The sequence below is a fragment of the Nesoenas mayeri genome (genome assembly GCF_963082525.1).
Source record: "Nesoenas mayeri genome assembly, chromosome: 6".
Taxonomy (NCBI): Eukaryota; Metazoa; Chordata; class Aves; order Columbiformes; family Columbidae; genus Nesoenas; species Nesoenas mayeri.
Genome location: NC_137545.1, coordinates 29,983,801 through 30,007,661, shown reverse-complemented (window position 1 = coordinate 30,007,661; position 23,861 = coordinate 29,983,801). Strand labels below are relative to the sequence as shown.

The window sequence follows — 23,861 nt, the reverse complement described above, 5'->3', positions numbered from 1 at the left end:
CATCTTGCATCTGCAAAGCAGTATCTGCCTATAAGCTTGCTTCTCTGCCTCAGGAAAATAAACAGGTTACCTGAACAAACTTCATGGTGTTTTTAAAGTGACATAACCAGTTAATTGCATCATGGAAACCCATGGTAGTTAAGGACCTCAACAGAGAAATGTGCCAACAGGAACCCTTGTCAGCAAAGACAAATGCAGAGCCCTGCACCTGGAGCAGAATAGCATCAGGCTTCTGTACAAGCTGGGGGTTGAGCAAACAGATAACAGCTGTGCAGAAAAGGTCCCCTTGGTCTTGGTGGAGAAGTGAATCTGAATCTGCCTGTGAATATACCTGTGCTGTGAGGAATAGATTGAACCAGTCCAGCAGTGACTTTCAGCTTAAGTTTTTCTCTAATTGTACTTAATATTTACAATAGCCTCTAGGACACAGTTAATTAATATCAACCAAGAGGTGAAAAGTTCTCACTGTGCAGTAATAGAGATTGCACTCAGTTTTCCATCCACAATTTTATTGAAACCTGAACAAAAATGACAGAAAAGCTTATGTTTTCAGGGCTTTTTCAGACTTCAGCTCTACCTTATTGAAGGCCAAAGCTGTCCATAATTGTCTGAGTTTTCCTAAGAGCAGTCAGAAGAGATGGAAACCTGGGCAGCCTCCTGATTCTAATTCTGTTTCTCCCTGGGTGCTCCAGAGAAAGGTGGCAGAAGTCCAAAAATACGCAGATGTGGCATAATTTGTCTCTACTGAAAGTCTCATTCCAATCTCTAACAGGAGGCAACTGATTTAATACCTCAACCATGTGGAGAGAGTTTTATCCCATCTGAAAAATAAATGCATAAACAACATTGTAAAAAGGAAAGCAGTAGCAGCACATAATATTACTCCCTACTCCCCCCTAACCCACAACATATTTGTTTCTGCAGCAGTCTGCATACTGACAGTGATTAAGGGGTATCCATAATTAGTGTGCACATTCTTAATTAATAATCTGTGTAATTGATGTGATTTATTATTTTTAAAATGTTGCAAATAATTTTTAAGTGAATCTCCCTATTTATTCCATTTAAATATGGAACTTTTTCCACACTGAAGGTAGCTAGCTAGACATTAAGATATAACATTTTTTTTTTCTTGATTCTTTTCCAGAATCAATTCACATATTTAGTAAATCTAATAAATAAGGCTCAATGTCAAAATTTAATTTAGCTTATTTATCTTCTGGAAGGGTTTATTGATCCCTTCGGATGAAGGAACTATATTAGTATCATGTAGCATTATGATGATTGAATGGAGATCCACCGTAGCTTTCAAACTTTGATTACTTTCCTGTTGCTGGAGAGACATCAGCCTATGTACAGTATGTGTGAGGTGGCTATGTAACACCCTCAAAAGAAAGGTCATTTCCTTATAGGGAGTTATACAGAGTAGATCACACATATGAAATGAATTTGGACATTTGTAAAAACTGACTACAGGGCAGTTGGCATATAACATAATTTTAAAGGAATTCTGTTAATTGGACCAATTCCTTCCTTGTCAACAGTTGCTGCCTGTTTTATGAATGAGTTATTTACTTCAGTTTTGGCCAGATTTCTCCTTCTTAACCCAAGATCCAGTTATATTTGAGGCTGTAAATGATAGAAGAATTTAGCTCTTGGGTTTTTATATTGGTTCATTGGCTTTTTAAAATTTTTTTTAATTAAAGTTGGCTTGTCAAACACATTGTTTCACTTTTTATGATTTATAGGAAAGAAAGTTGAACAGAAGCCTTTTCCAGCAATGTTCACAAAACAGTCAGTTGTAGGCAGTAGTGGAGCTGTGCTTCATTTACTGCTGATCCGGTGATATGGACACATTATGAGCCTTTAAATACTTTGTAAGGGTGGGAGTTAAGAAGGCCTGACTTTCCTTGGAAATTTATCTTCAGATTGACTGACTTAGGTATTTTAGGAGATTTAGGCTTTTACTGAAGATTTTCCAATGAGTAAGCACAGAGAAGGATTTCTCTTTTATGTTTGTAGGTTCTTTTATGTCCAGTAAGGGATGAATTCACACTTCAGTCTTCCTGAGTGGAGACCTTGATGCTGTTTCAGTGCTACCAGTTTTCTTGAAATATGGGAGAACATAATATTGTCTCTCCTAAATTTGGGCAAGGAATTTAAAAAGTCTGGATTCAGAGATAAAAATATACCACGTGTGTGAGCAGATATTCTCTTTCATAAAAAACCAAATGAAACAAACCCAAATCACAGTTGTATAGTCCTTTTAGATGGAGAAAACACTGATTGTGAACTAATGCAAAGTTATATCCTAAAGACTGTGAAAAACATGAACTTGAGTTGTCTCAAAGGGATACTAACTGATATATAACGACAGTGAGTTCAGTGTTTGGATGTCATGGTTGCTTATTCCAGAAGAAAAATTCAGATGTTCAGAGACTACAGCAGAACCTGGGAGTCTCACCATCACTTATGTTGTCCCTATATTAATTTTGAGTTATATCTGTTTTTGAACCCAAGCCTGTCTGGTTCAGTGCTAGGGTAAAAACCAATTTTCAGCTTGCTCTGTGTACTTGGGGTAACCATGGGTGTGTTTAATGTTCTTAATCTTCATTTCTGTGGAGTATATCTGAATGTTAGGTGTGTCTTACTGAGTTTGAATTCACATTAGATCACTTGGATTAACAGTACTATGTGCTAGAAAATCTCCACTCACTTCTGACCTTGATAAGCATAAAGTACCCATTATTTGTTATCTGCACACTAATGCACACTAATACTTTCATTTCGGATTTGGTAACATACCACAGATAGAGAAGTTCACAGGAGTATTACATATCCTGGAAAGGTGCATTCATGTAGCGATTTCTCCTACCCTGAAGTCTCTTTTGTACATCAATATTGCGTAGAAGGAATTGATAAAGTTGATAATCAGATCCTTCTTCTCATATGCTCATACTATTAATTGTATTCATCTACAGAAATCCTGGAATTTGGGTGTCATTTCTTTCCATGCCACCTGTTCTCCATTCAGTTCTGCCCTGCCACCTTTTATTGCCCTGTTTTACGTGTGATTCAATGGTCTTGGCTGTTCTTGCATCTTGCTGACATAGTGTCTGCCCTGCATGTCTGTCTTTAGGGAATGTTCCCTTTCGGGGAGCAGAACCCAAGCATTTGCTCTGGCCAGCACACCACATATCATGAGCAACAAATTGTCGTTGCCTGATGTTCCCTAGGTTCCATTGGAATTATGATCTCTTCCACATGTCATTCAAAAAAAGCCATAGAAAATGGCTACCTCCTTATTGGATCTCTCTGGAGGTAAAACTGGAGAAGGGGAGACAAATTGGAGATGTTCAGATCTAATCCCTCTCCTTTTATCTCCTCATCCATTGCAACACAATGTGACAGAATTCAAATTAGCAATTCTGGTTTTATTGCATCATCTCCTATAAATATCTGAGTGTCCTTGATGGTTTCTCTTTGTTATGGAGAAACAGGTATCCATAGTCATTAAAAGATAAAAGTGTAGATTAAATAATGTATATATGGTTAGCTGTTGTGGTTAATCTGTAACTGACTCAGAGGACACTTATGTATTTATCTATGTAGTACCAGAAAGAGGGTTTCTATGGCTATACTTGTTGAAATTAACTAGAACAAAGGCAGAAAGTCTGCTTAAGGCCAACATTGGCACACATGGACTATGTGGCAGACTTCTGAGGTAGTTTTACATGTGTACAAAGTGGAAGGGAGAATTTATTTTTACTGCTAGTACACTCAAAATCAAGCCAGCTAGGATCTTAAAGCAGCTCAAAATAGTTAGAAAACCATTTCTCCCTTTCAGTAGGTATTGGGCATCTAGCTGCTATAGGCTGCTTTATAATCCTCAGTTACAACATCAGTATCCTTGCACCTGGCTATGTTTCTTTTGTTAATTAAAAAACAAACAAACAAACAAACAAAATACGCAAACAGTAGAAGGAGCAAACCCTAAACAAATGTACAGGCTAGATTATATCAACTGCACCAAACTGCCCAGCGACAGGCCAGTTTGGCACAATACTTGCTCTGAAGGGACACGCAGAAGTCATTCCTTTCAATGGATGGTCGCTTTCAGCATTCTGAATGGGTGACATCCTTTAGGATAGTCCGTCCGTATCCTGGTATATCCTTGTGGTCCTGGAGGAGGTGTGTCATCATGTCCTCTCATGGTGTAGTCAGAGATGAAACTGTCTTTTCTCGTGGAGAAGGCACGACCATAAACTCCAGTATGGGGAGGGGAAAGGTAGTGATTTTCACTCAACTGGTAACATCAGAGAAACAAAATACAAATTCTTTAATTTGATGCATAAAGACTTGATCAGAAGTTTTTGTGCTATTTATTTGGAATGTTGGTGCTTGGATTCCTGGTTTTGACTTGGGAACAAGGGAGCAAGGAATCCTTGGGTGAATCTCCTCTGTCTGTTGTAGACAGTCCCAATGCAATGTACCCCAGAGAGAGTAAACATCTGAGAAACTTTGTTGGGAGAGACAGAAAAGGAAGGAGAGAAAAAGAAGGGGCATACTTTGTTTACTGTTGTTTTAAAAGGAATCTGTAGACCCTTGGGGATATTTTGGAGGCCATGAGGAGGAATTAATGATTAACTCCTTGTGTATCCTGACTGTTTTGTACAACATTGTTTGAGACTAGCAAGTGTGACTTGGATGTCTTCTGAGGAATATCACAGCAAGTTCTCCTACTCCTGAGTAATAATAGTTATGATTCTTATACTTTCATGCCCTTTCCTGTTCTTTGTATCAGTTACATAAAGCAAGAAATCTCCTAATATTTATTCACGTCACTTCAGATTCCCTAATCCTAATCCCTTACCATCAAAAAGTCCTTTGCTTCTTAAAGCAAATCCTCAGTTCATTGATTGGGTGTTAATAATTTATCCAATTGTGTCACCAAGCTACACCAGGAGTACTCTGTGAACTTCTTGCCCCATACTCTTAGACCTTCTTCCTTTCCCCAAGGCTTCTAGGTAAAATTCAACTGTATAAATACCTTGCTGAAAGCAGCATGGCTCATTTGACTGTCACCACCCCTCAGCAAAGAACACCCTTAACCTTGGTGTTTGTGGTCCCGAGGCTTAACCTAAAATCTGTTTTACTGAATAAAACATTTATGTTATATGGTATGTACAGTTTTGGAGCAAAATCTCCAAAGAAAAGGATTATGTGTGCACAGTGCAGCAAATGTCGAACGTCCAATTCTTGTGTTCAGAGGGCCTTTAAAATAAGTGAGATAGCATTTGCACATCTGAAAAGAAAATATTTCTTTCTCTCACAAAGCCACACTAAAATAAGCATGAAGTGAGCCTGTCTCACACATACTATCCTATAGTTCAACTATTCTTATTCAAAATCAGAATTTCTGCTATTAGTGCAACAGAAATAAAAATATGTGAAAATGGTATAGCAGAACAATAGGATTTTGGTGAGATTGCTTTTCAAACCATTGCTTCATTGTCTTAGTTTGCACAAGTCTTGCTTAATTAAACAATTTATGAAAAAACAGATGCTCTTCTGCAAGGACTTAGCAAAAGATACCTCATGCACTTTGATATAGAACCAACTTCTACAAGAGAATAATTTGGAAAGATGACCCCTTTCATACTGCTTTTGCAGGAAAATCACCAATAAAGCTGCCATTTCAGAGCCTACAAATGCTGTTACTTCCTGAACCAGAATTAGATTTCTTAGCAGCAATCAAAATTACAGTATCTTCAAAAGAAAAACATTGGCCACTGCCAAACAAAGCCCATAATAAGAAAAATGGTGATATTTTCACAAAGTACTCTAACAGTCATCATTATAGTTATTCTTAGAGATTACCTCTTATGGAAAAAAAATGTCTTCATTGGGTAGATAAGAAGCTAGTTAGCTTGTAGAGACAGAACTGCCCTCTTGTGTAGATCCACACAGCTCTTATCTTTAGGAAGAAACCAAATTATATTGAACAATTGTAATAAATAACACAACTGTGACCTGAACTCATGTTTCCTTCCTACAACAGCCATTCACGTGCAACATCAGGTTGGGCAGTCATGCATAAATTCTGAATCAAGTCATTTCCCTTCAGCCAGCAGGCCTGGTGCTGAACCTGATTCATCCCTGCTATCTGGACTCATCAGCATGTGTAACTCACCTGCTGTTGGGATTAGGGTGTTATTTATACTCTGTGCTATGGCAACAACAACAACAACAAAATAGGTTTGGCTTTCTCATGTATTAGGTGATATGCAGGCATACGATAAAGCTAATATTTTTTCCCAAATGAATTTGCAGTTTAAATGCCAGACAGGGCAGTAGATAAGGCAAGAAGGAGAAGAATGGCAACAAGAAAGTGTCGCATACAGCTTTTTAGTCCTTTCATAAAGATAGAGAACTTTAGTTTCCAGAGCTGTCCGTCATCTTTTGCCACTGTATGCATTGATATATAATATTTTTTAAAATTCATGGACTCATATTTGTACCTCTGTGTTGGACTTCAGGGCTTTGATCGCTGTGCAGACTCACCAATGAATGCATGTCCTTTTTTCTCTCTTTTTCAGGGGGAACAGCTTCCAGACAAAAGGGATTTTTGGGATGCATTCGATCTCTGCATTTAAATGGACAGAAACTTGACCTTGAAGAGAGAGCTAAAATGACGTCTGGTGTTAAACCTGGATGTCCAGGACATTGCAGCAGTTATGGTAACCTGTGCCATAATGGAGGAAAATGTGTGGAGAAGTATAACGGTTACTCCTGTGATTGTACCAGCTCAGCCTATGAAGGACCTTTCTGTAAGGAAGGTAGGCACTGAGCTTTGATCCTAAGTTCTTAGTGGTCTCTGAATTACAGCAGTTTCACTCCTGTCAGTTTGGTGTCCCTGATGTTACAATAAGACATTCTAATATCAGCTGTCACTTCAGCATTTCTAAGTGTTTATCTTAAACAGGTTGCAACACCTCCTTTTGTTGACTTCAGTGGCCTCAGAAATTAAAATGATACTAGTTGTCCTGTTAAAGTTGCTAGCTACATCCCACTATGATTCCAGTATTCAATTGCGTATAATGGCCCAGACATTAGCAAATAGGGCTGAGATTTTTTCGTAACAGTTGTCTACCCATGTCTGAATGTTTAGTTTGCTTGTTTTTAAACCTCATCTAGCTTTGTTCACCTTAACAAAATCTTGAGAGCTTTTCGTTACAGAGTTTTGGAGCAATGGTGTGACAAAAAGAGGTCGTTTTTAAAGTATTTTTGCCATCTCTGTGACAAGCCATTGAAATGTTACGAGATTTTAAAAATAAGTGTGAAGCATTCAGGAGAAAACTGATTTGCATTATTCAGTCTGTGGTGAATGTATCCTCACTGAACCATTCTGGTGGCTCATAGGAGATGTTGCCAATACCAGAAAAAGGAGCAGGGCAAATGAAGAACATTCAATTCAATCCCCCATGTTCTTTGGGGGAGAAAGAAACTACCAAAACTCCTGTTCAATAACAGCAAGGTACAATGTGAGTGTTTTTATTTCCATGGCTGCCACTCACCTCATGAATGTAGCAGGTTTACTTAGTGGGCCAAATCATCTGCTGGTGTAAATCGGCTTAGTCGTACTGTAGTCCACGGAACTATGCCCACTTACATAAGCTGAGGATTTGGCACTGATGCCACGAGAGGAATATCAAATAACCACACAGTGTCCTGCTAGGAGATGCTGCTGTAGATGTGGAGGTGCTTTATTAGAGAAGGTACTTGTAGTCAGTTTGTAGGTGAAGATATCACCATCCTAATATTACTGTGTTTCACATTAGAAAAAACTGCTGTTATCACATCTGTGTATTTCATGGCCAGACTATATGTTGTTTATTGAAAAACATAAGTGCGAGTTCTTGGGATTTGAGCATGCACAGGTAGATGTTTCAGCTTACCTTACTGGCTGTCTTTGGGTCAATGTGTTGCTTTAATAATGACTTTGTTTAAAAAGGAGACTGCAAAGGACAAATATATTGTCTTTACTGTGGGAGAAAGGCAGAGAATATTGCTTTTTATGTCAGCTGTCAGAAGATGGTGAACCGAGTATTTGTTTGGCCAACAGACATTTTAGCCTGTTCTATTTTGTGGAGCTCTGATTCCAGCACTAAAATAGTTTAATTTAAAGGCCTGTCTCCATACACTGTCCTTCTCTGTGCCAGACAAATAGACTGTAAGGAAGGACACACTCCTAGTTGAAATTAAGGAAGTGGTAACAGCTGGGTCAGGGACATTTTGCAGTGTTCTGCTTCAGAGGATGTCAGCTTAATTCATGCCTACCTGGGAGATCTGAAATTGCAGTAGATGAAATTATTCTCTTGGTTTATGTATGCTTTCAGAGGTTTCCGCATTATTTGAAGCCGGCACTTCCGTTACCTATATTTTCCAAGAACCTTACCCTGTAACAAAAAACGCAAGCACCTCAAGCTCTGCCATTTATGCGGATGCTGTCATGTCCAAGGAAAATATTGCATTCAGCTTTCTCACGGCACATACTCCAAGCCTTCTGCTCTACATCAACACCTACTTTCATGAATATTTGGCTGTGATTCTCTCCAAGAATGGTAAGTACTCTTGATTTGCTACCAAAGGGAGACCAGTGTAACTGGGGATTGTGAGAATAGTATAGAATTCTCCACTGATTTAAGTTCATTTCTGTGTCTGCAACTTTATCACCTTCATGGTATTCACGTCACGCACATGGCCATCACTCTTTTTTATATCCCTTTATTTGGCATTCAGTGCTGCACTTGCCTATTCAGTCTTTGAATAATCATGTTGTTTGAACTTAAAATGTGCTCTGGCTTCCATTTGGCAAGACTGTACAATAGCAATTCCTTGCTATTTATTCCACACTAAGATCCATTAGGCCTCCAAGATAAAGGAATGTGAAATACCATGAACGTACAAGAACACTTGGTGCAGAAATATATTATCATTTTATCTTTTGCATTTTGTCTTGGTACATGTATTGCTCTTCACTGGGTTGTTGCAATGGAGTATGGCCAGTTTGTTTGACTATTAAAGCTAGAAAATCAAAGTTTTTTATGTTCACAGATCAAAGCATGAGGTGTAAATCCATTTTCTATTAAAAGGTACATGGTGTGGGGACTTTTTGAAAACATAAAGATTTTAGGGGCATAGGCCCTACATCTTTTCAATAAGACTCTGGCTCCTGAGTCCTTACAGTGCTTTCAGAAAACTCACTCCAGACAAACATCATCCTTGAAAAATGGGGATATTTGAATTATTCAAGAGTTATTCAGGCATTGGAGCACTGGAAGTGATGAGTAAGCCTATTGGTGAGTCACCAGCCTGTGGCAGAACAATAGAAAGCTAATGCTGTGTGTTTGAATATGTGCACTTGACTGAATGACCCAGACCACTCTGAAGCCTTGCAAATTCTGAAATAGCTAAGCTTTCAAGTATGTCAAATGAAACTATAAGGGGTGGGGGACGTGGTGGGGAAGCTTTTCATCTCTATGTGCTTTTTGCAATAGTTTATCTCCTGGCCATGTTAGGCAGCTAACATTTGGGCTGGCATGGGATAAGCATCCCAGTTCCTGGGAGAAGCAGCTGGGAAAGTATGTGCCTGAACCCAGCTCCTCTAAGCAGAATTGCAGCAGGGTGGTGGCACTACTGAGGAAACCCTCTCTCTCTTCTCCCATCCAGTTCCAGATTTCCTTCTCTGATTTGCGCTTGGAGGCAAGTGTTTATGATTTTCAGATATATGAATATTCCAGTGCATAACTCCAGGGTGCCAGAGGTTAGCTGCTGAGGTGAAACCTCGGAATCTGCTTCTCAGTTACACTCAGGTCTCTTGATGCCACTCAGGCAATGGGAAATAGCCCTAAAGTGAATGAAAATGTAATATCCGTTTAAATCACCTTTACTTTTGCCAGCATAGTGTAAAATGACCTTAGAAACATGAGTCAATTGACTTTTATTGATGAAATGCAACCATGAGCAAGATATAATCGTGAAGTTCTGGAAGAGAAAAACTCTCTAATGGTGGTTGGGGAAGGGGTTGGGATCAGGACACCAGAATCTCTTGCAGCAGCTCAACAGGAGCAAAGATAAGCCTTGCATTTTGGCAACTGCTCTGTCTGCAGATCTCTACTTAGGTTCAGATGGAGATAGGGATTCTCAGTGCTTCTGGAGATTAGGTGGAGCAGCTCTCAGCACACTCCGGCAATTTAAACAAGGGCACTTCTCTCAGATCTGTACCTCTATTTACTCACTTGTAAAAAGAAGATAAGAGTGGTTTAGAGGGTTGGTGAAATGTCAGGCTTCAAACTCGTGGACTACAAAATGTAGCACGGTATGCAAAGAATTGTTCAGATAACTAGCTGACGTTGGTTAACTCCTGAAAGTCTCTTTCAGTGTTATGTTGTGCATGCTTCTGTGTCATTCTTTCAAGATAGTCATTTCAGTCACGTATAAAAACCTGCCAGGTTAGAAATTACTAAGCAGAAAAGCAGACAGCTCACAGAGTTATTTGTTAGCATTGGAAGTTGGAAGGGTAAATCTGATGCTTTTGTTTTGTAATTAATTTTATTTTCAAGGCTGAATCCCCAGCTGATTAATGATAAATCTTTTAGAAGTTCAGAAAAAAAAAAATCCTGTCTTCATCCTCCTTTTCTTAGGGATATGGTTTAGAGCTGGACTCAATGATCTTAAAGGTCTTTTCCAATCAAAACGATTCTATGATTCTCTGCTTTTTGTCCCAAATTTAATTATTTATTTTAATCTCATATCCTCTTATTTTTAGTCTTGTTGGAACTGAAATTATTCCAATGAAAATAATGTTCAGATAAGTTAGTCTTTTTTCCTCCAAGAGGTTTATGCTGCCATAAAGTTACTGGACTATGAATAATAATATCTTTTGTAGCATTAAAAGTCAGTGTGATTCCTTCTGTCTTATTGGCTCATTTCCAAGGAATCTTGCTGAGTTTGACAGTGTATAGTAGGACCTAAGAAGGTCTCTGCTGAATAGCTGATTGGTTAAATAAAGGTTAGACTCTTGGTGAAATGAGAATGGGCATTCTCACTTTTCTGTTATCCACAAAATAACTAGGCAAATTATTGGTTAATAGAAGTGGCGATGAGAAGAATGTTTCTGGTAATTCAGACTTCCTGTGTTAAATATTTAACATAAAAGAAGCGAAAGTCTCTGCAAGGCTTATTCATTGTTAGACTATATTAAAAGGCCCTTATATGAAAGTATAGGAAGCTATGGTCTAATCCAATCAGGTGTTAAAAGTTTCTTGTAAAATCAATTTTTTTCAATAAAATTAATAAATAATCACATTTAACCCCAACATTCTTTGCACTGTCAGTCTATAAAGAAGGTCATATTGTTGGAAGATACTTTACATATTGATTGAGACACTAGAATTGTGGTAATAAAATGATTCATTTAACGTTATCCAACAGGACAGCATCAGGTCTGAGAATGGAAATAAAATCTCCTCATGCTCACTCAGGGCTTCACTAGCCCAGATCAATGTTGCCCACACAGAAAGCCCTTCCAGCACTTGGAGCCTTAGAGGGCAGGTGGTTGATGAAGGAGGTAAAGCTATGATGGATGTTGGGTACAACCATATGTCAATGTAGAAGCTACAATTCTAGACCAAAACAGATGACCTCCTTCTATGAAATGAGAAGCTCAGTAGTGCCTAGCAGCTATTATTTCTAGATGCAGTTCCCACCCAAATAACTTATCTTTATCACAAGGTTGTTCTTACCTCTGATCGGTTGGCTCATATCTTGGCAGTTTATGGGTAAGTTTTCAAAAGCTGTTTTTAAAGATGACTTAGGGATTCTTTCCATCATTAGTTAATACTTAACACTTTTAAATCATGCGTATGCCTTTGAAAACTGTATCAAATAACTTAGCATTGTTCTCTCCTCCCCACTTCTACATATCGTACACACAGATTCTTAAGGTACACATATATATAGGTGTGTGTGTATTATATAAAGATTGATATGTATATGTGTGTATAGATGGGTATGTTTGTAAAGCTCACATAGTCCCATTGATCCTACATTCATAAAATTAGCAGTACTATAATAATTGGCCGTGCATTTTTAATATCTGTGCTGTAGAAATTTCAAATTATAGTGCCCATTACTAAGCTACAGAAAATGTGTGAACATCTCTAATTAGCATTTCCAGTGTTAGTCCACAGAAATTATTTAAATCACAGGAAGCTACTGCCCAGAAAAAAAATATTTTTTCTTTCCTAGGCTAAGTTTTCACTGTACGTTTTTACTAATATACAGGATTTCATCAAGTTGTCAGTACCTTAGTATTATAATCTTTGTCTCGATCTCTAAAGACAATAACTGGTGTGGGTCAAAAATGTTAAAAAAGGAACTGTTAGTGCTCCTCCTTGCTCCATTCTTCTTTCTCCCCAGCAAGTAATCAAATGTGATATGAATATGATGAATTATGTTGTCTAGAAAATGTTTTCCCAAGTCTTTGATTCTCAGTGTTGTTGGCTTTCTCCATGGAAACAATATGATTCCTAATCTAGAAAAACAGCAGATAGCCAGCATCAAATAAAAAAGATAGAATCTCGAACTGTTCTAGAGTGATTGAAAATTTATCTGCATTTATTATCTGATCTCATAAGAAACTTAACAATTTGAGTCCTTTTTTTTCTTTGTTTCTATCTAGTACCTATTGCCATCACAGTGAGCTCTGTTCTCAATTTCTTTTGGAAAGCAAGACTCTGAAGTTGCGTAGGAAAGATTAAAGACAAGGAAAAAAAAAGCACAAAACTATTATAAACAAAAGTACAAATGAAAACAGCTGGAAAAATTCTTCTGTTAGGTCTCTGATACTCAGCATTTAGTAGCAGGACCCAGATCAACTCCATTGCCCTGTCTCATAAGGACTTGAAATCAGCTGACATTTGAAGTAAATAGGAAAATGAACCAAAATCTGTAATAGAGCTAAGCTGGATTAACATTCTGCAGAAAAAGAAGTAAATGTCATTAGTGAGAAGCTTCGGATTTTTTTTCTTTTTAATAAACTACAAATCTACTGTGATCTTCTGTCTCTAAGTCAGATGCAGCCTTTCTATTGAAGGCATGTGAATTCTTGTTGGTTTTGCTTTTCAAGTTTGTTAAGCTGCATCTCCATCAACTTTTCTCAAGCAAAAACAAAGCCTTTGTCATTCAGTAGTCAGAAAAGGCAAAAAATCTAGTTCAGTCTTTGAGACAAAAAATATTTTTATTCTGTTCGTGCTGTGCACTCTGGAGTCCAATGGGGCAAAGCTAAAATAATTAGGGAAAATAGAACTTAACGGAATACTGGGGTGGGTTTTGGCGTTGATTTTGCTGGATCTTTTGCTTTATCACCTTGCAGGCTTTAGTTTTGTGATATGGGTACCAGAGAACATAACTAACTGCTACAGAAAGACCCTCTAGGATCTGCTATTGTTAGTGCAATAGTCTTATCTTTTGAGAACACATTCTGGCTTACAGACTTTAAACACCCATTGAACAACTTGTGCAGGTGCTCAGGTTCAGGTATAGTTATTTTTAATAGATGAGGAGCAGGCAACTGTTGGAGACAGCTTTGTTGAGGAGACTAGTTTTCAAACAACTGTCTGTGTGTGACTGAGAATCGTTCTTCGTCTGGCTCTGGTTAACAGACATTAAGTGATTTCATATGGCAGATAGGACTTCTATATCTTATATATCTTATGCTTTCGAACAATTGCTGTTGTTGGCCCTGAAATCTTATGTTATTTGTTGACTGAAGGGCCAGTGAGAGTTTCACTGGGAATGGTGAATGTAAAGAAATTTTCCCCAGTTGTCTGTAAATGGGAGGCTGGCTGTGGCATCATGAGTTGAAAGGGTTGGGGTGACAGGACTTCACCCAATCAGTTTCTTTAGGTAAATAGAGAAGCTCCTGTGGTTAGAAACAACTGTGATCCTTTGGATGATTCCCTGCTGTAAGCACACTTCACAGCAAATGGAATACTGATTAGAGTTTTCGTTTCAAATCCAGCACTAAAAAGTCTTTGAGGAAAGAGTTGGATTCAGTGCCCAAACCAATTTTTTGTTTGTTTGTTTGTTTTAGCATATGGCACTTTAAATCTCTAAGTGTGCAAGACTTAGAAAGGAAAAGCAGCCACAACATTCAGCCAAGGACTCTGGCAGATTTCTTTATCTGCTTTCCAAGAGGAGAGAACTGAAAGATCTGTCTCATTAGCTCAATTCATAGACATGTTTGTACTCATGAAGATCATTTTGCCATACTGAAGGGTCAAGAGATGTTCTGGAGAACCGCAAGGGAAAAACAAGGGAACTGTAATTGGATTACATTGAGCAGGAAAGGCTGAGCATGCAGTTAATAATTGATCTGTGTTCTGCATAGATACTGACTTTGAACTTACTGGTGTCTGGCATAAAACCCCAGACCACTGTCTACAGATAATCAGCTTGGAAGAAAACATGCATTCCCATTTGCTTGGAGGAGGTGTTTATCTCCTAGAAGATTTAAGTTCCTGGCTCTTATTTTGCAATTGAAAAGTCATTGTATCGTTGGATTTCTGTGGAGTTGTACTGGAAGACTGGAGAAGAAGGATAGGTGGTCATAAGCTCCTGTGTTTATATGGATGCTGCATATATGCATATATGCTCTTCAGTAATTCTGAAATTAGGGTCTTTTCAGAACCATTTTGCCAAAACCTTTAGCCCTGAAGCTTGATAGTACTCATTTTTCAGTTATTCTTAACATGTGAATGATCTGTGTTGTGGACATAGAGAGCTGTGTAGGGAGAGCTGTAGCTCTGCAGCACTGTGGGCTCAAGTGCTGTCTTGGAGCAGTGTAGCTGTTTCCACAGGACACGGACCCCAAGGTAATGACGCTTGGAAGAGCCAGCCTGGGTCCAAACACACATCTTTATCTTGTTTGTAGTATCTGGGTCACTAATTAAAGGATCCGACTTCTCCAGTCACAGAGGGTGGCATAACCTTTGAAACTGGCAGTGCTTAGATGGACTTTCTGGTTAGAGGACCAGAACATCTCACAGAGATTCATGACCAGTCAGGCAGTGTCTGTAGAGCTCAACACAAACAAGGATCATTACGTTCTAGAAAGCCACTAATCCACAAAGTTCTGTGCTGTCTTTATTATGAGTTAAGAATAAAAAGAAGGTTTGAAATGAGAGGCGTATGATTATTTGTATCTAGTTTTATTTAAGATTATTGCTCACTCTCCTGTTCCACAGACATCATCTAGTGCTCAAATTGATTATTTCATTTTTTCTGTTCAGATCATCTTTTTCTGTATTCTCATTGCTGAACATTATGGTTATTTGTTAGGCCAGCATGAAACAAGTTCTTCCTTTAATAGGTATCTGTTCTGCCAAAACTGAAACAGGAAAGATTGAAAGATATTAGGAAAAGAATGGAAACCATGAGGTAGGATCTCAGTATGGGTAGGTTGGTGTGAATTCCTCAGGGCATCACAACAGACTATCTCAGCCTTTTTTGCCTGCGAGCTGTTCACACAGAGTTAGCGATGATGCATAATTTGCAAAGACAAGTTGAACTTTTGGAATAAAATTCAGAGGATGATACTTTTTATTTCATTCACTGGATAAAGAATAAAACCTCGTCCTTCCAACCTGGCTGCTACACTAGTCTTAAATGAAAAGTACAGTGTAAGATGAAAGCCTGCCAAGACTTTTCTACATAAAAAGGTGAGTAAATCATAGACCCTACTGAATGTCTGACCATGAGAAGACTAATGGCATCCAGTGTGTCTTTAAAGACAGGAGAAGAGATCTGAACATCAGATCCAACAGTAGCATATAGATAGCTTTTGTTAATGAAGAGTCTCTAAATTACTTTAAAAATTCTTAAAAATGTGTAGAAAAGGTATAGGTTAAAATTTACCAGAATAAATGTCACCATCAGAAAGCAAGTAAATTCAGGGAGATTTAACTGCACCTGGTGCCCTCTGGTCTTTCCTTCATATTTACTGTCACCTTCAGGGAAAAAAAGATAATTAACATAGCATCACCATGTAAAAGAAAGAATAACCAGTCCCTTCCCCAGAAAGAAGTACTGGGGAGTGGAGAGGTGATGGTAATGACTAATAACATTTTCTAAAATTGCTGCTTACCCAGAAGTTTCATGTCATTTTCCAAAGGATGTTAAAATTCACCTGTTTCACCAACAGATAAACTGTGACACAAAGAAAGAAGATGATTTGTCAGCAATCATCCAAGCTGGGCGGTTGTGGCAGTGCTCTATCTGTCATCTCCAGGATACATAAATACACCACTGTGTATGCTTACCTGTGAGCTAAACTCGAAAGACAGGGTTTAGTGTTATCCCACATCCATGGGTTAACCTAATTCCTATTTTAGGCCAGCCACATTGGCAAGGACATGGGCTGTTTTGGTCAGACAAGTGTTCCCCTTAAAATGTCTGAAATAAGCTCCGTGTTTAAGCCACTCATTATGTGCATGATGAGCTTTACGACTGTGGTCCCCTCGGTCATCTTTTAGACTTGCAATATTTTCTATCTTTGGAGCAAGAAGCATCTGCCAATTCCTTTTTAATTGCCGGTCAGCCTTTGTTAAGCCAACTGGCAGCTAGTGGGAATAAGATGTCTATGAAGGTTAAACACTTTTGTCAGTCATGTCAGGGAACTAGCTACATTTGTTGATGTTTAAGTGACATTCTCAATCTGGATCCAGCTGCCTAGCAGGATTGCAAAGTGAACTGAGGTCGTGGACCTCCACGTAGCCTCCTTTAAGGCTTTTATCCAAGTTGAAGAAATGCAAAGTGAAAGTGTATTTTTGAAATAAAATTGCCTGAATATGATCCTTAAGTCCTGAATGTCTCAAGCTTTGAATGGGAGGCTTTCAAATGAACACCATTTTTTTTCACTAACATAAAAGATCACAAAAATTTGTGGGAACAGCTCTTTTTTGACACCTTATATAAAAGTGTCATTTAATCAAATGCAGTAGCTGAGTAATCATATCAGCAAATGTGTTCTATGGTTTCACCTCTTTGTTTTCACCGTACAAAACAGCAGGAGTTACCTCCTAAAATCTGCAAGTACTTTCTTAGTTAAATACCACTGGATGCTGAAGAGATGGGCCTTGTTTCTTTCAAATCACCAGCGGCACTTCCACTGAAGAGTAAATTTACTGAGTAAATATCCCTGGGGAGAAGCTGCTAATTAAAGAGCAGGTTTCTTAGCCAGCTGCTCCTAACTGAGAAAGTAGTCGTTCATTTTTAAATATCTAGGCTATGAAGAGCGACACTGTTGTGCTGAATCTGTGCAAGTTGCCAGAGATATTTCGTGGTAGAGAGAACTGAAAACTGTCATGCACTGTTCTGCAGTCAGGAGCAAACAAACGTTTCCACCTTATGAGCAGCAAATGGCTTTCTTGGCTAAATATTTCTTTTTTTTTTTTTCTTCATAATAGCCACATCAATAACCTCACTAATATATTCCACCCTTTGTTTAACTGATGCCTTCCCTAATTGTTTTCTCTTTTAGCTATAGCTTAAGTGAGTGCTGAGGGTAGATGCAGTGGTGTAATTAACATCTTACAGTCTGATGAGGGTGACTGCTGGTTTGAGACAGTTGTAAGAGGTTCTATTGGTCATAAACTCCTTTGTTTCTGAGTGCCTTTGAGGCAGTGGGACATGCAGGGGTTGTCTGAGCCCCTTTTCCTAATGCAGTGTTTCATTGTTTTATACATGCATGTTTCTCCCAAATTTGAGTTGTCATCTTCCCTGATTTAAATGATTTTTCCTGATGTTACATGATGGCGATAAAGTTGTATGTTTTATGTGTGCCACCCACAGTGGCTCCTTAAAGTAACCTCAGCTTTTCTGAGCAGTGCAAGATGTCTTGCCAGCTGCTCCAGGCAGTTTAAGTCATTAAAAAGTGCTATTGAAGTTGGCGGAGATGTTGGGTTCAAAATGGGCTCATTTAAAACCAGTTTTTGTAAATGAAGGTCCTGCAGAGAAGTCTCAGACTCCAAAGACATCATGTTCTGTTCCTTGCTGTTTGGTTCTTCAAGTCTAAATGGCACAACACCTGTGGTCCTGGTGATATGTGACAAGAACCTTGCTTATGAATGATGGATTTATAGATCAAATTCCTGGTATCAATTTTTTTAGTTTTCTGTAGAGCTGCTTTAACCTTTCAGCCAAATAGCTAGCACTAGGTGAGATCTTTTAAGCCAAGAAGTCTTTTCCTGAGCTAGAACATTCTATAACGTTTTCCCATGCTCTCTTTTCCAGCCAATGATTTAAAAATTACTGTTTCATTTTCAACACAAGCTTTGACAGTGCAGAATTAATGTAAACTTAGTGGGCATAGGCCACAAACTACCAGATGTTTCTGACATTCCACGCAGGCACTGCTGTAGACACAGGAAAAAGAAAGACAACTCTTCTGTTGACATATTTAATCAGAAAATGTTTTAGACATAGAACCTGTAACATGGCCAAGATATGTCTTCACACAGTGTGGCGTGGGAATATTTTTTTCTTCTTCAGTCTGAACACCTAGAAATCTCTAACTAGTATAGTATCGTTATTACCACTAGACTTAAGAGTCACTACTACATCTTTCTTGTTCTCAGCAAAAATACAGAAGCAGTTTGAAGGCACTGTGCTATTCCTGTAGCTGCCTGGAGGTTGATTATGCTGGCACTTGATCCCCAAGCTACTCATCAGCATGGGAAAACATAAATACTTCCCTTTGGTCTCTGTTTCCCAGAACTTCCCTCTGCAGAAGGGGACCCCCAGGAACCCTGTTAAAAAGGCTCTGTAGCTGTTTCATATCAACGAAGAGGTGTCATTCAGCCCTACAATCACAGATTATACTACTGCAGATTACAGACTGAAGACCACAGTGATGTGTAGCAATCCAGATCTGATACTGGTAGTGGCCTCATCACAGTAGCATGGCAACCCATGTGGAATTGTTTCCTCCAGAAGTGGCAAACAGAGGACACTCTGTGCTGTGTAACACTGTGGCTAAACTGTGCCTGTTCCTTTTGTGGGCTGTTATGGAGCTATCTCCATGCTGATCTGCAGTTTGCAGAATTTGAAGTTGAAAGGGATTACTATAATAATGAAGTGTGAATCTACTCATACCTATTATAACCTTGCCGGGGTAGCGGGCTCAGTAAAATTCTCCAGTCCAAGGCCAAAAATATGATACCTCTTTCTTTCCTTCCATGACTCTTGTATGGACTTAATAGAAAAGTCCTCCAGCAATTCTGCATACATTACAGAAGGAAGACAACTCAACAGGCAATGCATTGCTTGAACATTATGGCACTTCAGGTGTGCATGCTCAGACATGGGGAGATGAGGAGGATGACAGGCATGACTGCAATAAGACTGCCAGAAATTATGCTGCTTATGATTAGTGTGAATCCCTATTGTGAGGCGAAAATGATACAAAATAGAGAGAGAATAGATAATAGAGAGAATAGAACTGGTTTAGGCACAGATTTTTATTTGCAGTTAGTGACACTGGGTTGATGTGTTGAAGAAAGTCAGCAGACCAGATAATCAAAATTCAGAGGACAAAAAATTCTTAATAATAATCTTAATTAATAATCCATTTATTTTGCCTGTGACATAGTAAAATGTAATCTGCCAGGCAAATTAATCTGTACTCTGAAAACAGAAAAAGTTTTGGTACTGAATACAAGCCAAAATCACCTCTCAGCTATACTGCTGTAAATTCTAGAACATCTCTGGAGAGACGAGCCCACATACTTCTGGTTTATATTAATGCAAATTTGACCTCAGACAAAAAGCCAACTTGAATTCAATGGTTTTGAAGAGCAGACATCCAAAGAAAGTTGCCATTGGAATTCAGAGCAATTTGATAAAATAAGATACTATTCACTGATATATTTAAATGATTTAAGGTAAAATTGTACCACTGCAGAAAATAAGATCTGTTCTTAATGGATGTCAAGAACCCCCTCCATTGTCTCGCAACAAATGGAACAGATGGTTTCTGGTTTAAAATCAGTTTTCTCTGATGAAGTTAATGGATATATCCCTGTTTGCAGCAGCTGAGTGCCTAGATAGATTGCATATCTTGCTGGCTCTCTTTGAACACAAATGTGCTGGTTGCTGTGTTAATCACCTGAATATAGTAGTACCATTTATATTTTATATACCTCCATGTTCATAGCATGAGAAGAGCAAAGTCTTTTCACATTTATAAACTAAGCAACTAATACAAGGTCACAAATCAAATCTGGCAACTGTTCTATTTTTCACACTTTCAAAGGCTCCAGAGGTATCAAGTACTTCTTCTGAGACATGATTTTTAGTTTGGACCAAGCTGTTACACTGTCAGATCTTATTTTCAGCTTATTTTGTGTGGTCATCTTAGCTGTGGTGTGCAGGGTTAGGCAACCTTTCCATTTTTATCGATTCTCCTGCTGCCCTAATGAGCAGATCTGAAGAAGGTCCCTTAACTTTGTTGCACTTGCGCTTCTCTTCTCATGTCTTTCTAGAGCGAAATAATTCTAACATGTTTGCATTGTTATTCCCTGTTGATTAATCATTCAGTACCAGAAAATGAGATTGTGATTTAAATTGGACCTTTACGTGGCACGTGAACGGTGACAGACAGTAGCTCCTTGGTGTGGCTGTGCAATGAGGGGATGAAGCTTTGCAGTATGATTCAGGGCAGCTGAATCAGGACCTATAATATCACACTGAATAATTCAGCAGTCATTACTGACCTTGATCTCGAATTTCCCTCTAACATCCATGACTATGTGTGAGAAAGTAAATGCTTTCTATTCTTTTTTTTAAATTATTTTCACTTTAAAATCTCAACTGATCCAGCATGTCTCTCAATCAGCTAAAAAACCTTCATCCTAGTAGTTCATTCTTATTTTCCCTCTCATTTTCGGAAGCTTTGTTTCTATCCTCCAAAGCCTAGAGAGCAGCAGTACTCATCTGGAATATACTGAATGTTACAAAAAGTACAGCTCTGAGGAGCCTGAGCAGCCAAACATCCTGGTGAGGGAAAAGGAGAAACAATCTTCACTGGACTCTGAGTTCAAATCACAAGAACTGCCAACATCACTGTGAGTTGCGTAGAGATGGTAAAACTGCCCCTCTGCAGGAAATTTATACATTGCTTCAAGCTCAGTAAAAGTGGTTTTGCAGTAGCTTGTAGGACAGCAGAGTTGACATTATCGAGGGAGAACTTGCAAGACTGAAGGGAGCAAGTACATCCATGCTATGCAGTGAAGGAAAACTACCCCGTATCCCCTCTCACTAACTCTAGACCTGCAAGCAGTCTTGCGGCACTAATATGGCTGAATATAGAAGCCAAATAGGGCTGCTCATTCACCTCATAACCAACCAGGCTGCTTCTGGGGTCACAGGCGCCATGCATGGTAGGGTCAGTGCAGCATTCATGTGCAGGAGCTTGTGTAGATGTTCCACTGGCTTCTCTGACGTGGTGCTGCATCATGATGGGCACGCAAGCATTGCCCCTGCAAACACTGAAACCGGTCCTAGAGCTCAAACAGTGTGAACACATCCCTCAGTGACAATCAGTCCATTAGTCCCCAGCATTCTGCACAGGTAATGTTTGTATGGAGCTTTCTGTAAAATCTAGTGATGCTTGCAATAGTTTGTACTTGTGCTATTAATAAGAAAAGCGCTGAAATGGAAGGAGGTAGGAGATTTCTTTTTATTATTATGATTTTCAGAACAGGGAATAAATGAAGGACCTTTGCTCAGGGTTGTGGTGCTGTCAGCATTCATTTTCTCCTTGGAGACACCAACAAAGTAGTCCCAGAAAAGCTTTTTAACTCTATGGTACCACTGTTGTTCTACTTACTGTGGTGGCTGATACATAAAAAGAATTCCAGAAGTTCACAGAGTATTTTTCTCTGTGCTACTTAATTCCTAGAAAACTAAGCTTGAAAGGATTTTATCAGAAAAGGTTCTTTTCCTTTTAAATTATATATATATATATATATAGACTCTGTAGTCATTTGTGGAAGGATTAAAATTCATATTGATTCCTCATTTTCTCATTCATTTTGATTTGTTGTGGTACTGTTATTTATCAGAAGCCACAATGCTTTTTTTGATACAAAGACTGAAAGAGATGTTTGGCATTCATTTTTATATGAATTATATTTATTTCTTCAAATGCATTAGAACATCCAAGTAATATTTTTTTTTCTGTATAATCATTTACAGTATATATTTTCTTGTATTGTATATAAATCATAACGAGTCTGGACTTTTAAATGTTTGAAATTAAGTTCTAATTCTCACAGTTGTCACTGTCTGTTACATCTTGATGAAAAGGAATAGTAAAATCCACCAAAATTAGTTTAATAGAGCAGTGCAAGACCTGTATGCCCTCTGGTGGAAGCGACCCTTAACAGACTAATGTAGATCAGCTTTTGTGGCATTGCAAAATGCCTGACCCACACAGACACACTCTCCTCTGATATACTTAATGACTCAATTAAGTTATGTTTCTCCATAGCAGAGTCTATTAGCTAGTAGGAAGGAAAACTCTTCCAGTGCATTATTTTTTTGCACTTTTCATTACAGTTCAAACTCTTCAGCCTCTTTCTTGACATTTTAACCTTGTTACTCCACTGTAATAAAAGTAGTTATATGTTGTGTAAAGGTATTGAATAGTGTCTCATTATGGACACAGGTTTTATACACAGAATTTTACTCTGCTTTTAAGGAAGTTTACAGGTCCGATACAAGCTGAGTAAGGATGGACTCCTTATTTTCACCGTTGACTCTGGAAATTTTGCCAACCGAGAGCTGCACCATGTGAAGATTAACAGAGAAGGCAGAGAGCTCATCATTCAGGTATGCCATGGCTTTTGTTGAGTCTTAAATAGTATTTCATGCCACAAACAGAGCCACTGATTTCAATGCCAGCAGGAGGCAAAGGTTTCATGTTGACTTGGTGCAACCAAAGCTGGATCAGCAGCAGAACAGCCTTCTGGGTTAGTCCAAAGCTCCAGGCCCTGCTTCAAAGAGTGCCCAACCGTGGTGGTTTCAGTAGAGTGATCCTTCACTTGTCTCTATCAATCTGTGAATTAGGAAACACCTTTGGCCACAAGTTTATCTGGACCATTAGAGTGGTGCTGGGGCTAGGGGATGTCTGTGTGACCTGTAGTCCCAGAGGAAGCATACAGTATGGATCATTAAAAATGTTGTCAACATGAGAAAAACAGCTGGGGAGCAAATACTTGTGAATATAATTTAATTAGGAGTATGTGTTCCAAGACAAAATGTGACTCCAGTTGCCTTATCTTCTCACAGAAGAGGAAAGACTGAGGGAATGCAGGGTGTAGCCAACACGTGCATGACAATGCCCAGTCCCTTTGCTTGAAGCAAGTCATGCTGACTGTGACAGCCTCACAGGAGATGAGAACCCTCTTCTGCCCTGTTTCCCTGCATCACTTTTCCAAGTCAAGGAGAAGATGACCATCATACTGCTCCTTTTGCTTTCTGAGGCTAATTATAGCAGTTCATATTACAAAACAAATTGGCTAGATCTGGGCAGCAGTCATTTAACAGGGAAGGGTGGCAGAGCCTAAAGAGAAGCCATGTGTTAATGAAGGAATAGAATGAGAAGGAGACAGAAGCACTGAGAGTGCCTTTGTTTTTCTTCTGCCTACAATTTCCATATCTGGGTGGTAAAATGATAACATAGTTAGCACAGCAGTTAGGGTAGGTAGGCCTGGTTGTCTAGGAAGGAGGCTTAT

At 38.7% G+C, this 23,861-nt stretch overlaps 1 protein-coding gene across 1 annotated transcript in view; it reads left to right on the top strand.

Moving 5' to 3' along the window:
- The window catches only part of CNTNAP5 (contactin associated protein family member 5), a gene marked incomplete at its 5' end in the record, with an annotated part of 271,482 nt that overhangs the window by 232,030 nt on the left and 15,591 nt on the right, over window positions 1–23,861 (top strand). Inside the window, 3 exons of the mRNA XM_080346433.1 lie at window positions 6,600–6,839; window positions 8,400–8,628; window positions 22,830–22,956. Coding sequence (XP_080202559.1) covers window positions 6,600–6,839; window positions 8,400–8,628; window positions 22,830–22,956 — 596 coding nt within the window. The remainder of the gene's footprint in view (window positions 1–6,599; window positions 6,840–8,399; window positions 8,629–22,829; window positions 22,957–23,861) is intronic.